The following is a 14,774-nucleotide window of genomic DNA, read 5'->3' as shown; positions in this document are numbered from 1 at the left end:
TTTAAACTTCTTAGCCATTGTGTTTTCACATGTTTCAAATATTGCCTGCATTTTTTTTTCTATTTTGTCATCCTCAAAGTGCAGTTAAATGTCTGTTGAACCTTTCTCTTCTATCCTTCATGTCTCTTAAAAAAATTTTTTTTAATTCATTTATTTCTCTGTGCTTCATGCTGGGGAATTTTTAACATATATTTTCTAATTTTGGAATTCTTTCTTATACTATGTCAAATCTGCTCTTTAATCCATCCATTGAATTTTTAAGCTTAATGATGTATTTTTAATTTCTTGAAGTTCGTTTTAGTTTATTTTCAAATCCATCTGTTCTTTGTAGTACCTTGATCTCGTGTTTTTGGGGTTCTTTTTTTATACCCATTAAAAATATTTATATGATCATCTTTATCAGCTTTTTAATATCTTAAGTTCTTTTGTTTATTCTGATTCTTGCTTATTATTGGTCATGTATTCATGGCTTTTGACCTTTTGGAATGTAAGTTTTAATTTTGGGAATTTTATGGAGCCTGATTTGAAACTGTACCTTCCAGAGCAAGTTTCTGTTTGCTTCTACCAAATGCCTCAGAGATCTCACTGGCATGAATCTTTTTTTTTTGTGCTAATTTTTCATCTTTAAGCATTCCAGAGCATATGAACAATATAAATTGGGATCCAAACCCACATGAAGCATTACCCTGTGGTTGTACATTCTCAGGGAAGACGATTTCCCACTTGGAACCCAGACACATTTTTTGTTTGTATCCTGTGCTTTGGATAGATGTATTTTTCTAGTCTACCCTCTCACCAAGGAGGCACCTTTCTGAGGGATCCAGCTTCATGGAGCAGGAGAGGGAAGGTTCCTCTCCATCTTGTCTTGCATGGTCCCAAGGCCTAGTTTCTTAGCTCTGTGTGGGTGTTACAGCCCAAGCCCATAGCTTTCTGAGGCCAGCACATTCTCATTTGCCTGTTCTTGTTGCTCCTACCTCCCCACCCCTGACCAGGGCAGCTGCTTTAAGGATTTACAAGGTTCCTATTTCAGCTTTCAGTTTCCTTTTAATTTCTGTTCACTGGCAGTTTCGCCAGGGTTCTTGTGAACTTACCTATGCATTTGTAAGTAGATGGAAGGTTTCAGTTTATTCAGTATTCCATATAGCCCAAACTGGAATCTAAATACAATTTTAGATTCTTTAGTCTCAAGCTTTGTGATTATAAGCCTGAACTCTGGAGTCATGGTTCAAAATAGGCTCTGATGACCACATTTTATGTGATTTTGGGCAAACTACTTCAACTCCCTGTGCCAGTTTCCTCATCTGTTTAAAGGCGTAATAATACTATCCACCCCATAGGCATGTTTTGAGGATAAAATGAGATGAAATATCTACAGGTTTTAGAAGTGACTAGCACCTAGTAGGTATTCAATACATCTTAGCTAATTGGCCTCAATTCTTTAACCTAATTGGTCAGTCCTTCCCATGTTTTTATTCACAGGATTCAGTGTAAAGTCGGGCACATAGTAGGTATTCACATAATATGTGTTCAACAAATTTAGAATGACAGTTTTACCATTTTATGTAGGTAGGATAATATACAAAGACCTGACAAATTTTAGGGTAGCAAAGCATTAGTATTTCTGCTTACATATTCCTGGGTGATGATTTTTTTTAAAGCAGCAACTTCACAATATTGACACACATGTTCACATGTTTTAAAACATAGATTAATATTACTTCATTCAAGGCTTATTTAAAAGAAAAATATCAGCAATCACTTCAAGTCAGATTTTATTTGAACCCACTAAGCTATAGGTCAAACTCTAGCATATTTATTAACCAACAGGGACTTTGATACTTATATCAAAAGCAAGACTTCCTAAAAGTTGTGATTTGTCTTAATCAAATTCATGGAAAATCAGTAAGTTTCACCTTAGGTTGGGGAAGTAAGCCACAGGTATGCTGCAGGTTGACTGCTGACTGCAAATGATTCAATGTCTATAAAACCTTATACATTGTCTAAATAATAAATCCTGGTATTTTGATTAATTTTATTGCTCATTTTCTTTTATTAATTTCTTACCCAAAATTTCTGTGTAGCAGAAAGTGAGTTTAAAATGCTAGAGTTTTAATGAAATTTCTGTAGTAATGATATATTTCTCATTCTAAGAATTTTGGTTTATTTTTACTTCTGAATATTTTTCTTGAATGAGCCAATAGTTTCAATTGGTGTAAAAATCTCATGGCTTTCAGGTAGGGATCTAATTGCTAGGAAGGGTTTTTATAGGCTATTTACCTTTCCTGGACTAACATGGAGATATGAAGTGGGGGACACAGAGCAATGAAAAATGGAGATTGAATGTGGCTTTGAGAATGAAGAAGAAAGAAAAATCATACACTTAGGCCACAGGGTAGAAGATCAGGAGGGCTGGGAATAGAGAGGCCAGTGGGCAACGGGATGGGGGAGATGGTTGGTGCTAGTGGGGGCGGGGAACTATGGGTAAAATTGTGAAATGGGCAATATTTGCCTTTTGTTCTCTAGTTTCATCTTTTTCTACCTCATTGCTTCCTGCTCATTCTAAGAGTTAGGATCATATGGGATGATATATGTGAAAGATCTTTGTGTATCCTGAAGTGTGGTATCCGAGTATGTTGCTAATGTCTACTTATGTTTCCCCTGTATAAAAACCCATTCTCAGGGAAAGGTCAGCTAGATTCATTTATGCCAAGATATAAATACTGACAGGGCTCGTGTGATCTCTCCTAGCAATTTCAGCATTTTCACAGAACTATATAGCCTTAAGGATTTACTGGATATTATGGAATTTTAGGCTTTACCCTGTCTTTGACAGAAGAATATTTTTCAACAGGGAACCTTCTTTAACACCTCCAAGATCACATAAAGTAAGCATTGTTTTGCTTATTATAAATTGGGTCTCCACTAGTTTCATTCCATACCGGATCTGTTTTCTTCTCTGTTATATCTGGGTAGTAATGCCTGTATCATTGTGAGGTGTGAACGAGGTAGTGTGTCTAAAGTACTTAGCACAGGACCTGGCTAATAGTAATTCCTCAGTCAATGTCGGCTATGATTTTTATACCACTGGCTCAGCTCATTTCTGCTGGGGCTTATGTCCTAGTTCAGGTGAACATAGATGCTCGTGCAGTCCTGTATCCCTGGCAGTTTAATTCTCAGCACCGTCTACCTTCTGTCCTGGAGATTCACAAGGGGGCACAGATTACAGTGGTGGAGTGTGGACCATGAGCATAAAAGCCTCCAAGGGCTGACCCCTGAAGGGCTGGAGCAGACAGTCCCTCCGTTGGAGGGGAAAGGTAGTCCTCTCAGCAGTGACTGACCTGCTGTCCCTGAGGTTTTGCCTCTCCCATGGGCTGTGTTCACCTCCACTGTGGCTCTTATTGCCAAGCACAGCCCTCAGGGCCCTATGATGCCTGTTTTTTCCTGGGGCAGCCATGGATGTCTTTTCTTGTTCTCTCTTAGGAAAACACAGCTGCACCAAACTGGTGTCCTCAAAATGAACTTTGCTAAAATGGAAAGAGAAACCAAAATGAAATAGAAAAACTGTGAATAGCGTAAAAATAAATTATTCAGCAAAGCACATGGTTCTGATTGGAAGAACTCCATTAGAAGCACGTCGCAATTCAGCCTGTTTACTTTGCAGCTGTTCAATAGCCACGTGTGGCGACTGGCTATTGTATTAGACAGCCCAGCTCTAGACCCTTGACTTTCCATCTGAGGGTAAGCTCAGAGAGCAGGGGCCATCATGCTTCATCCCCAGAGCGTGGTAGAGAGCAGTTCTCTTTGGGACTGATTCCTGACCCTTCTCTATTATTGCTAGAAATTGCTGGAGAGTGGTGCATATTACTTTGGTGCAAATGTTATTAAATTTAATTGTGTATTTAAATTACATTTAATTAAGTGTCATATTTCTAGAATCATTTAATGCTACTATACATATGTATGTCCTCACATATACTTACATTAGAGTTAAAATAGTCTAGAAATTTAAAATTAAAAAAAATTTGTTTTTACTTTTACTTTTGAAAACTGTTTCTTTGGAAATAATTTTTAGGTTGATACTGCAATCAATTTGAACTCTGGTAAAGAGGTCCACTCAGAAGGCAGTAGTAATACAGAGGAAGGTAGAAACAGTAATGATGATAAAGGGGAGAACTACTCTGAGAAAATAAAACTGGCTGAAGAGGGACCAGATGAAGATTCGAACTTGGTTCAGCATCAGATAATCCCTGAATGTTCAGGTAGGATAATCACTTGGTGATTGGCTAATGATAATTACAGATGCTATAGTTAAAATATTAGAATTACATATTTTTTTTGTCAGCTAAGTAGAAATAATAAAAAAATGAGACTTTTTTTGTGAACAAGCGAATCACCAGTTTTCATTTATAAGAATATTAACAGTTCTTAAATACACTTAGAAAAATAATAAAATATGTCATTTAATAAAATTGTTATTGTAGTCATTTTACATTAACCAAGTAGGAAGTATTTCTGCATTTTATGACATGATTTATTGATCTTTTTGAAAATTGTACAATAAAATATATCCTGTAATTTATAAATGCCTTTTAAGGGATAATCCCATTTGATTTTAATAACTTTTAGATTTTAAGAGACTCCATTGTTTCATGGGTATTAATACTGGTATTAATTAATACTGGTCAGAGTGAATTAGAACAGCAATTCTCAAAACATGGACTGAAAGAGCCCTGGGCCCTGAGACCCTTTTAGGAACTCTGCAAAGTCAAAACTACTTTCATCATAATACTGATATATCAATGATATAATTCATTGTAATATTGAAATAATGCTGTTTGCCTTTTTGCCCACTGAATGGTTGGTTTCACTGATGGTACAAAAGTGGGTAAATTCTGGGTAAAATTGCTGGTGCTTTAGCATGAATCAAGGCAATGAATGGCACCAAATTGTACTAATAGTCATTGTGTTCTTCAAGACCTGGCATGGGCAGAAAAAAGAAATAGCCAGTGTCACGCAAGAATGTCCTTGATGGAGCAGTAAAAAGTTTAAATTCTATTTAATCTTGACCTTTGAGTACACATCTTTTTAATATCCTGTGTGGTAAAATGGTAGGTACATATACAGCAATTCTGCTGTGTGCCAAAATGTGAAGTTTGTGTTGAGGAAAAGTACTGGTGTGATAATTTAACTTGAGAGCTGAACTGGCTGCCTTTTAATGGGACACCATTTTTACTTGAAAGAATGAGTGACAGACCATCTATTATCATTCAGACTTAGATAGTTGGCAGACATTTTTAAAAAAATGAAATGGGCCTGTTATTTCAAGGAAAACAACTGACAGTATTTTATGTCAATGATAAAATTTGAGCTTTCAAGTGAAAAATTAGAATCTTGGAAAATTTGTTTATGTCAACATGAGCTTTACAGCTTCCCAATACTTAGACTTTTCTGATAAAAATTGGTGACAATTAACAAATATTAACAAATAATAATTAACAAATATTAACAAATAATTAAATATTAACAAATGTGATTTTTTCATATTGTGTACTGAAATGCATTAATATTTTGAAGGTCTGCATAATTCAGTGAACCACTATTTTCCAAATAATCAATGCAGGATAAAAGATCCATTCAACATGAAAGATAGATCCATGGATTTATGGAACAAATACAAAAAGCTCACTGATAGGGTTACAGATTTCACATTACAACTAACCTTTAAGAAACTACCCCTTGTCCAGTTTTGATATTAGTATCAAGGAAGAATATCCACAATTATCTGAAAAGGGTATTAAATTTCTCCTCCCCTTTCCAACTACTGTACGAGGCCAAATTTTCTTCATATAGTCAATACTTTAACTGAAGCAACAGATTACAGTAGATTGACTTTGAAGCAGAGATGAGAATCCAGCTGTCTTCTATTAATCCAGATACTAAAAATTTAAAATATTGCCATTCTTCTCAATATTTTTTTTGGAAAATGTGGTTGTTATAAAAGTGTTATATTTATGTTAGCATGTAATTAGTAATACCATGTTTATTATTTTAAAATGAATAAATAAATACATATTTATAATATTTTTCAGTTTTGATTTCTAATATGGTAATTATCAGTAGATGTAACTCACATAAACAAAAGGTACTTTGGGTTCTCCATAATTTATAAACTGTAAAGGGAAGCTGAGCTCATAAACTTTGTGAACTGCTGAGTTAGAGTACGTTTGGGATGAGATCAGCTCTCGGGCCAGGTGACTCAGGATTACAGTTATTAGGAAACAAGGTATTAGAGTTGAGATTAGCTATTGGCCCCATTTACAGTGTATTTGTTTATACTGTTTCCGTACTGCAAGAGTTACTTGAAAATGCCTGCTGGATAGACCACCCATGTACAATGGGGCCTGAGAATGCTAGGGCTGGTGGTTGGGAATTAGAACTAGAGGCTGTTGCATTTGACGTACCTGAGCCATATGATTTGTAGAGTCTCCTTATTAGTAAGATTAGTATTGTTTTTGGATAAGCTTATTCCCTCTAAACATATCTCCTTTTCCTTTAAGAAGAAGTGATATACATTATAGGGAAACATCACTGGGCTCTGTATTTTCAAAAGTTGCAAAACTTGGCTTTTCTTTGCATAATATGCCATTTCTAATGATCTAAGCTGGGGTGGCTGAGACTTTAGAACTTGAGCACTTATGCTCATTGCCAGATTATCATCTTTCATCAGACCTTACAGAGGAAGTATCTCCTGGTGGTGAAGAGCTTTGGCTCTGCAGTCAGACAGATCGGGTGGAAACTGACTCTGGCATTTACTAGTTATAAGATGATATATCTTGGACATATATGTAACTCAGTTACAATATACCATCTTGCTGGTTTATGGTGAAGATTACATGAGATAATCAATGTAAAAAAGCACTTAAGACTGTGCCTATCAGGTAACTCTATAAATGTTAGCTGCTATTATTAATCTTATCATTAATCATAATGATAATGATAATTATTAATATTATTCATAATGATAAGTTAAAACTTGAATGACAGAAGTTCTAAAGAGTTCCTAATTTCAAATAAGTTACTATCAATTATCCACAATTCAAGAATATTTTTAGGTACTTCAGGAAATAGGCACATTTTTAGGTACTTCAGGAAATAGGTACATTTTTAGGTACCTCAGCTACATTTTACTGTAGCTATTTGTGTACATGACCTCTCTTTCAGTTAGTCTGAAGCAGCTTTAGGATAGGATCTTTGTCTTATTCTTTATTTGTTAGTTATGAATATAGAAAGTATAGCAGAATGAAGGAGAAAGAATTTGGGATTTAAAATCATGCGAGATCCACTTCTGAATTCAGTGCTATAATTTATTAGCTATTTGAAAGGACCCAGTTATCTCAACCGTAAAATAGAGATAAATGTCTATTTCACAGGGTTGTTAGATAATTATATGAAAAAAATACGTGAAAGCACCTTGTAAACCAAGATACATGACACCAGTGTTAGTTATTACCATCAGCCATAAACATTTGTTGAATGAAAGAACAAATAGTAAAAACAAAACAAGAAGAAAAAGGCTTTATGATTTTACTAAACTTCAAGCTCATTCCTACTTTCAACATAATATAGATGAAATGGAATTAAAAGAATTAGATTCTCAACTTCAAGACGCTATTCAGAAGATGAAGAGGCTTGATAAGATATTGGTGAAGAGACAACACAGAGAAAAAGAAATCCAGAAGCAAGGTCTAGAAATGAGAATAAAGCTGTGGGAAAAACTTAAGGTAAGAATTGTATATAATCTTATGCTGACATGTGAGAAACAACTTCCTCTAAGATGAGTAAGAAAAGCATGGACTCTGGTAGTGTTAGTGTGGTCTGCCTTAATTTATTTTGTGGAGGTAGGGCAGTGGTGTGTATGTGTGTGTGTATGGGGCAGGGCGGTAGTGAGGAAGATAGTTTTCTGGAACTGGAGAAGGTGACTTTGCAGGATTCCGGATTTCGGGCACTGCACTGGGCATGTTCATTCCCCATGGAAAGTGGAGAGACAGCACCATAGGCTTCTGTCACCAGTGTCAGGCCTGGGTCCTCCATCTCTGGAATAGAAAGGGATCTGGTGCCTACCTTCATGAAGTATATATGGCTGCTTTTTCTTCAGCGAGCTTACAATTTGGACATAAGTACACAAATACACAAAAATTTAACCCCCCTGGTTACCATTATTATTTGAGTAAACGTTTGTGACAAACAAGCAGGGAGTTGACTATTTCACGTGCTGGTCAGGCTGTCTTTGGGGAGCTGTAAAATGCTTGTGGCCTGTGACCATGCTCTATTTGCTTCTGTCTCAATGAACTCTCCTTGGCCTTCTTGGACCTTTTATTCTCTGTGGTACTGAGGGGCGGAAGTTGACCACATGTTGGCACTGACTTGATGCATAGCCATTGGCTCATATTTGAACTTTGCCCCTCAAAGGAGAGCACTTTTAAGGTAAGGAACATTATAATAACAGATCGGTTTTTTTTTTTTTTTAAGTGGACATTTATTTATTGCAGAAGTGGGATTACAACAAATGGATAGGCTAATTAAATAGTGCAGGGGCAGAAGATACATTTAGCTTACTATCTCCCATCAAAGTCAAAATTAAACTCTGGGTGAGGTCACCAAATGTGCAAGCCAAAACTATAAATGCTTTTTTTTTTTCTTTTTGAATTTTATTTATTTTATTTATTTTTTTATACAGCAGGTTCTTATTAGTCATCCATTTTATACACATCAGTGTATACATGTCAATTCCAGTCTCCCAATTCATCACACCACCACCACCACCCCCCGCTGCTTTCCCCCATTGGTGTCCACATGTTTGCTCTCTACATCTGTGTTTCTATTTCTGCCCTGCAAACCGGTTCATCTGTACCATTTTTCTAGGTTCCACATATATGTGTTAATATACAATATTTGTTTTTCTCTTTCTGACTTACGTCACTCTGTATGGCAGTCTCTAGATTCATCCACGTCTCTACAAATGACCCAATTTCGTTCCTTTTTATGGCTGAGTCATATTGCATTGCATATATGTACCACATCTTCTTTATCCATTCGTCTGTTGATGGGCATTTAGGTTGCTTCCATGACCTGGCTATTGTAAATAGCGCAGCAATGAACATTGGGGTTCATGTGTCTTTTTGAATTATGGTTTTCTCTGGGTATATGCCCAGTAGTGGGATTGCTGGGTCATATGGTAATTCTATTTTTAGTTTTTTAAGGAACCTCCATACTGTTCTCCATAGTGGCTGTATCAATTTACATTCCCACCAACAGTGCAAGAGGGTTCCCTTTTCTCCACACCCTCTCCAGCATTTGTTGTTTGTAGATTTTCTGATGATGGCCATTCGGACTGGTGTGAGATGATATCTCATTGTAGTTTTGATTTGCATTTATCTAATGATTAATGATGTTCAACATTCTTTCATGTGTTTGTTGGCCATCTGTATGTCCTCTGGAGAAATGTCTACTTAGGTCTTCTGCCCATTTTTTGATTGGGTTGTTTGTTATTTAATATTGAGCTGCATGAGCTGTTTATATATTTTGGAGATAAATCCTTTGTCTGTTGATTCATTTGCAAATATTTTCTCCCATTCTGAGGGTTGTCTTTTTGTCTTGTTTGTAGTTTCCTTTGCTTTGCAAAAGCTTTTAAGTTTCATTAGGTCCCATTTGTTTATTTTTGTTTTTATTTCCATTACTCTAGGAGGTGGATCAAAAAAGATCTTGCTGTGATTTATGTCAAAGAGTGTTCTTCCTATGTTTTCCTCTAAGAGTTTGACAGTGTCTGGTGTACATTTAGGTCATTAATCCATTTTGAGTTTATTTTTGTGTATAGTGTTAGGGAGTGTTCTAATTTCATTCTTTTACATGTAGCTGTCCAGTTTTCCCAGCACCACTTATTGAAGAGACTGTCTTTTCTCCATTGTATATCCTTGCCTCTTTTGTCATAGATTAGTTGACCGTAGGTGTGTGAGTTTATCTCTGGGCTTTCTATCCTGTTCCATTGATCTATATTTCTGTTTTTGTGACAGTACCATATTGTCTTGATTACTGTAGCTTTGTAATATAGTCTGAAGTCAGGGAGTCTGATTCCTCCAGCTCCGTTTTATTCCCTCCAGACTGCTTTGGCTATTCGGGGTCTTTTGTGTCTCCACACAAATTTTAAGATTTTTTGTTCTAGTTCTGTAAAAAATGCCATTGGTAGTTTGATAGGGATTGCATTGAATCTGTAGATTGCTTTGGGTAGTATAGTGATTTTCACAATATTGATTCTCCCAATCCAAGAACATGGAATATTTCTCCATCTGTCGGTATCATCTTTAATTTCTTTCAACAGTGTCTTATAGTTTTCTGCATACAGGCCTTTTGTATCCCTAGGTAGTTTTATTCCTAGGTATTTTATTCTTTTTGTTGCAGTGGTAAATGGGAGTGTTTCCTTAATTTCTCTTTCAGATTTTTCATCATTAGTGTATAGGAATGCAAGAGAATTCTGTGCATTAATTTTGTATCCTGCAACTTTACCAAATTCATTGATTAGCTCTAGTAGTTTTCTGGTGGCATCTTTAGGATTCTCTATGAATTCTCATGTCATCTGCAAACAGTGACAGTTTTACTTCTTCTTTTCGATTTTGTATTTCTTTTATTTCTTTTTCTTCTCTGATTGCTGTGGCTAGGACTTCCAGAACTATGTTGAATAATAGTGGTGAGAGTGGACATCCTTGTCTTGTTCCTGATCTTAGAGGAAATGCTTTCAGTTTTTCACCATTGAGAATGATGTTTGCTGTGGGTTTGTCATATATGGCCTTTATTATGTTGAGGTAAGTTCGCTCTATGCCCACTTTCTGGAGAGTTTTTATCATAAATGGGTGTTGAATTTTGTCAAAAGCTTTTTCTGCATCTATTGAGATGATCATATGGTTTTTATACTTCAATTTGTTAATATGGTGTATCACATTGATTGATTTGCGTATATTGAAGAATCCTTGCATCCCTGGGATAAATCCCACTTGATCATGGTGTATGATCCTTTTAATGTGTTGTTGGATTCTGTTTGCTAGTATTTTGTTGAGGATTTTTGCATCTATATTCATCAGTGATATTGGTCTGTAATTTTCTTTTTTTGTACTATCTTTTTCTGGTTTTGGTATCAGGGTGATGGTGGCCTCATAGAATGAGTTTGGGAGTGTTCCTTCCTCTGCAATTTTTGGAAGAGTTTGAGAAGGATGGGTGTTAGCTCTTCTCTAAATGTTTGATAGAATTCACCTGTGAAGCCATCTGGTTCTAGACTTTGGTTTGTTGGAAGATTTTTGTTGGAAGCAATTTCATTGCTTGTGATTGGTCTGTTCATATTTTCTAATTCTTCCTGGTTCAGTCTTGGAAGGTTATACCTTTCTAAGAATTTGTCCATTTCTTCCAGGTTGTCCATTTTTTTGGCATATAGTTGTTTGTAGTAATCTCTTATAATCCTTTGTATTTCTTCAGTGTCAGTTGTGATTTCTCCTTTTTCATTTCTAATTTTATTGATTTGAGTCCTCTCCCCATTTTTCTTGAAGAGTCTGGCTAATAGTTTATCAGTTTAGTTTATCTTCTCAAAGAACCAGCTTTTAGTTTTATTGATCTTTGCTATTGTTTTCTTTGTTTCTGTTTCATTTATTTCTGCTCTGATCTTTATGTTTTCTTTCCTGCTGCTAACTTTGGGTTTTGTTCTTCTTTCTCTAGTTTCTTTAGGTGTAACGTTAGATTCTTTCTTTGAGATTTTTCTTGTTTCTTGAGGTAGACTTGTATAGCTATAAACTCCCCTCTTAGAACTGCTTTTGCTGCATCCCATAGGTTTTGGATCATCGTGTTTTCATTGTCATTTTTCTCTCGGTATTTTTTGTTTTCCTCTTTGATCTCTTGGTTATTTAGTAACGTATTGTTTAGCCTCCATGTGTTTGTGCTTTTTACGTTTTTTCCCCTGTAACTGATTTCTAATCTCATAGCGTTGTGGTCAGAAAAGATGCTTGATATGATTTCAGTTTTCTTAAATTTACTGAGGCTTGATTTGTGACCCAAGATGTGATCTATCCTGGAGAATGTTCCGTGCACACTTGAGAAGAAAGTTTAATCTGTGGTTTTTGGACAGAATATCCTATAAATATCAATTAAATTTATGTGGTCTGTTGTGTCATTTAAAGCTTGGGTTTCCTTATTAATTTTCTGTTTGGATGATCTGTCCATTGGTGTAAGTGAGGTGTTAAAGTCCCCCACTATTATTGTGTTACTGTCGATTTCCTCTTTTAGAGCTGTTAGCAGTTGCCTTATGTATTGAGGTGCTCCTATGTTGGGTGCATATATATTTATAACTGTTATGTCTTCTTCTTGGATTGACCCCTTGATCATTGTGTAGTGTCCTTCTTTGTCTCTTGTAACATTCTGTATTTTAAAGTCTATTTTATCTGATATGAGTGTTGCTACTCCAGCTTTCTTTTGATTTCCATTTGCATGGAATATCTTTTTCCATCTCCTCACTTTCAGTCTGAATGTGTCCCCAGGTCTGAAGTGGGTCTCTTGTAGACAGCATATATATGGGTCTTGTTTTTGTATCCATTCAGCAAGCCTGTGTCTTTTGGTTGGAGCATTTAATCCATTCACGTTTAAGGTAATTATCAATATTTATGTTCCTATGACCATTTTCTTAATGGTTTTGGGTTTGTTTTTGTACTTCCTTTTCTCCTCTTGTGTTTCCCACTTAGAGAAGTTCCTTTAGCATTTGTTGTAGAGCTGGTTTGGTGGTGCTGAATCCTCTTAGCTTTTGCTTGTCTGTAAAGCTTTTGATTTCTCCATCGAATCCGAATGAGATACTTGCCGGCTCGAGTAATCTTGGTTGTAGGTTCTTCCCTTTCATCACTTTAAGTATATCATGCCACTCCCTTCTGGCTTGTAGAGTTTCTGCTGAGAAATCAACTGTTAACCTTATGGGAGTTTCCTTGTATGTTATTTGTCGTTTTTCCCTTGCTGCTTTCAATAATTTTTCTTTGTCTTTAATTTTTGCCAATTTGATTACTATGTGTCTTGGCGTGTTTCTCCTTGGGTTTATCCTGTATGGGACTCGTTGCGCTTCCTGGACTTGGGTGGCTATTTCCTTTCCCATGTTAGGGAAGTTTTCAACTATAATCTCTTCAAATATTTTCTCGGGTCTTTTCTCTCTCTCTTCTCCTTCTGGGACCCCTATAATGTGAATGTTGTTGCATTTAATGTTGTCCCACAGGTCTCTTAGGCTGTCTTCATTTCTTTTCATTCTTTTTTCTTTATTCTGTTCCGCAGCAGTGAATTCCACCATTCTGTCTTCCAGGTAACTTATCCGTTCTTCTGCCTCAGTTATTCTGCTATTGATTCCTTCTAGTGTAGTTTTCATTTCAGTTATTGTGTTGTTCATCTCTGTTTGTTCTTTAATTCTTCTAGATCTTTGTTAAACATTTCTTGCATCTTCTCGATCTTTGCCTCCATTCTTTTTCCAAGGTCCTGGATCATCTTCACTATCATTATTCTGAATTCTTTTTCTGGAAGGTTGCCTATCTCCACTTCATTTAGTTGTTTTTCTGGGGTTTTATCTTGTTCCTTCATCTGGTACATAGCCCTCTGCCTTTTCATCTTGTCTATCTTTCTGTGAATGTGGTTTTTGTTCCACAGGCTTCAGGATTGTAGTTCTTCTTGTTCTGCTGTCTGCCCTCTGGTGGATGAGCTATCTAAGAGGCTTGTGCAAGTTTCCTGATGGGAGGGACTGGTGGTGGGTAGAGCTGACTGTTGCTCTGGTGGGCAGATCTCAGTAAAACTTTAATCCGCTTGACTGCTGATTGGTGGGGCTGGGTTCCGTCCCTGTTGGTTGTTTGGCCTGAGGGGACCCAACACTGGAGGCTACCTGGGCTCTTTGGTGGGCCTAATGGCAGACTTTGTGAGGGCTCACACCAAGCAGTACTTCCCAGAACTTCTGCTGTCAGTGTCCTTGTCTTCACAGTGACACACAGCCACCCCCCCGCCTCTGCAGGAGGCCCTCCAACACTAGCAGGTAGGTCTGGTTCAGTTTCGTATGGGGCCAGTACTCCTTCCCCTGGGTCCCGATGAGCACACTACTTTGTGTGTGCCCTCCAAGAGTGGAGTCTCTGTTTCCCCCAGTCCTGTCAAAGTCCTGCAATCAAATCCCACTATCTTTCAAAGTCTGATTGTCTAGGAATTCCTCCTTCTGTTGCCGGACCCCCAGATTGGGACGCCTGACGTGGGGCTCAGAACCTTCACTCCCATGGGTGGACTTCTGTGGTATAAGTGTTCTCCAGTTTGTGAGTCACCCACCCAGCAGTTATGGGATTTGATTTTATTGTCATTGCGCCCCTCCTACCATCTCATTGTGGCTTCTCCTTTGTCTTTGGATGTGGGGTATCTTTTTGGTGAGTTCCAGTGTCTTCCTGTTGATGATTTTTCATCAGTTAGTTGTAATTCTGGTGTTCTTGTAAGAGGGAGTGAGAGCACGTGCTTCTACTCCGCATCTTGAACCAATCTCTCTTAACATCTTTATTGGAGTATAATTGCTTTACAATGGTGTGTTAGTTTCTGCTTTATAACAAAGTGAATCAGCTATACATATACATATATCCCCATATCTCTTCCCTCTTGCATCTCCCTCCCTCCCACCCTTCCTATCCCACCCCTCTAGGTGGTCACAAAGCACCAAGCTGATCTCTCTGTGCTATGCGGCTGCT

General features: G+C 37.0%; 1 protein-coding gene across 1 annotated transcript in view; it reads left to right on the top strand.

The window, feature by feature from the left end:
- FSIP1 (fibrous sheath interacting protein 1) overlaps window positions 1-14,774 on the top strand; it is a 206,603-nt gene that overhangs the window by 10,038 nt on the left and 181,791 nt on the right. The window contains exons 3-4 of the mRNA XM_068535378.1: window positions 4,073-4,259; window positions 7,627-7,781. Of these exons, the coding sequence (XP_068391479.1) occupies window positions 4,073-4,259; window positions 7,627-7,781 (342 nt within the window). The remainder of the gene's footprint in view (window positions 1-4,072; window positions 4,260-7,626; window positions 7,782-14,774) is intronic.

This window comes from Eschrichtius robustus, chromosome 1, assembly GCF_028021215.1.
Source record: "Eschrichtius robustus isolate mEscRob2 chromosome 1, mEscRob2.pri, whole genome shotgun sequence".
Taxonomy (NCBI): Eukaryota; Metazoa; Chordata; class Mammalia; order Artiodactyla; family Eschrichtiidae; genus Eschrichtius; species Eschrichtius robustus.
This window is presented reverse-complemented; position numbering and strand designations above follow the sequence as displayed.